Source organism: Cariama cristata, unplaced genomic scaffold (genome assembly GCF_000690535.1).
Source record: "Cariama cristata isolate BGI_N322 unplaced genomic scaffold, ASM69053v1 scaffold22124, whole genome shotgun sequence".
Classification (NCBI taxonomy): domain Eukaryota; kingdom Metazoa; phylum Chordata; class Aves; order Cariamiformes; family Cariamidae; genus Cariama; species Cariama cristata.
In genome coordinates, this window is record NW_009612621.1 from 1 (window position 1) to 308 (window position 308).

Genomic DNA, 308 nt, shown 5'->3' on the forward strand with positions numbered 1-308 from the left:
GACCACGTGAAGGTGTGCCCCCGGTACACGGCCGTGCTGGCCCGCTCGGAGGACGATGGCATCGGCATCGAGGAGCTGGACACCCTGCAGCTGGAGCTGGAGACGCTGCTCTCCTCTGCCAGCCGCCGCCTCCGCATCCTGGAGGCCGAGACACAGGTGCCGGGATCGCGGCCGTAGGGTGGTTCCCCATCCCGCTCCTTCCCGCCGAGGGGCTCAGCCCCCGGTCCGTCCCTGCCCAGCGCCGGATGCAGGACCCGACGGGGCATCGCTCTCTTTCAGATCCTGACGGATTGGCAGGATAAGAAGGG

The 308-nt window shown here is 69.2% G+C and overlaps 1 protein-coding gene across 1 annotated transcript in view; it reads left to right on the plus strand.

Moving 5' to 3' along the window:
- Positions 1 to 3: 3 nt before the first annotated feature.
- Positions 4 to 308, plus strand: part of TADA3 (transcriptional adaptor 3) — a gene marked incomplete at both ends in the record, with an annotated part of 2145 nt that continues 1840 nt past the window's right edge. The window contains 2 exon segments of the mRNA XM_009698728.1: positions 4 to 156; positions 280 to 308. Coding sequence (XP_009697030.1) covers positions 4 to 156; positions 280 to 308 — 182 coding nt within the window.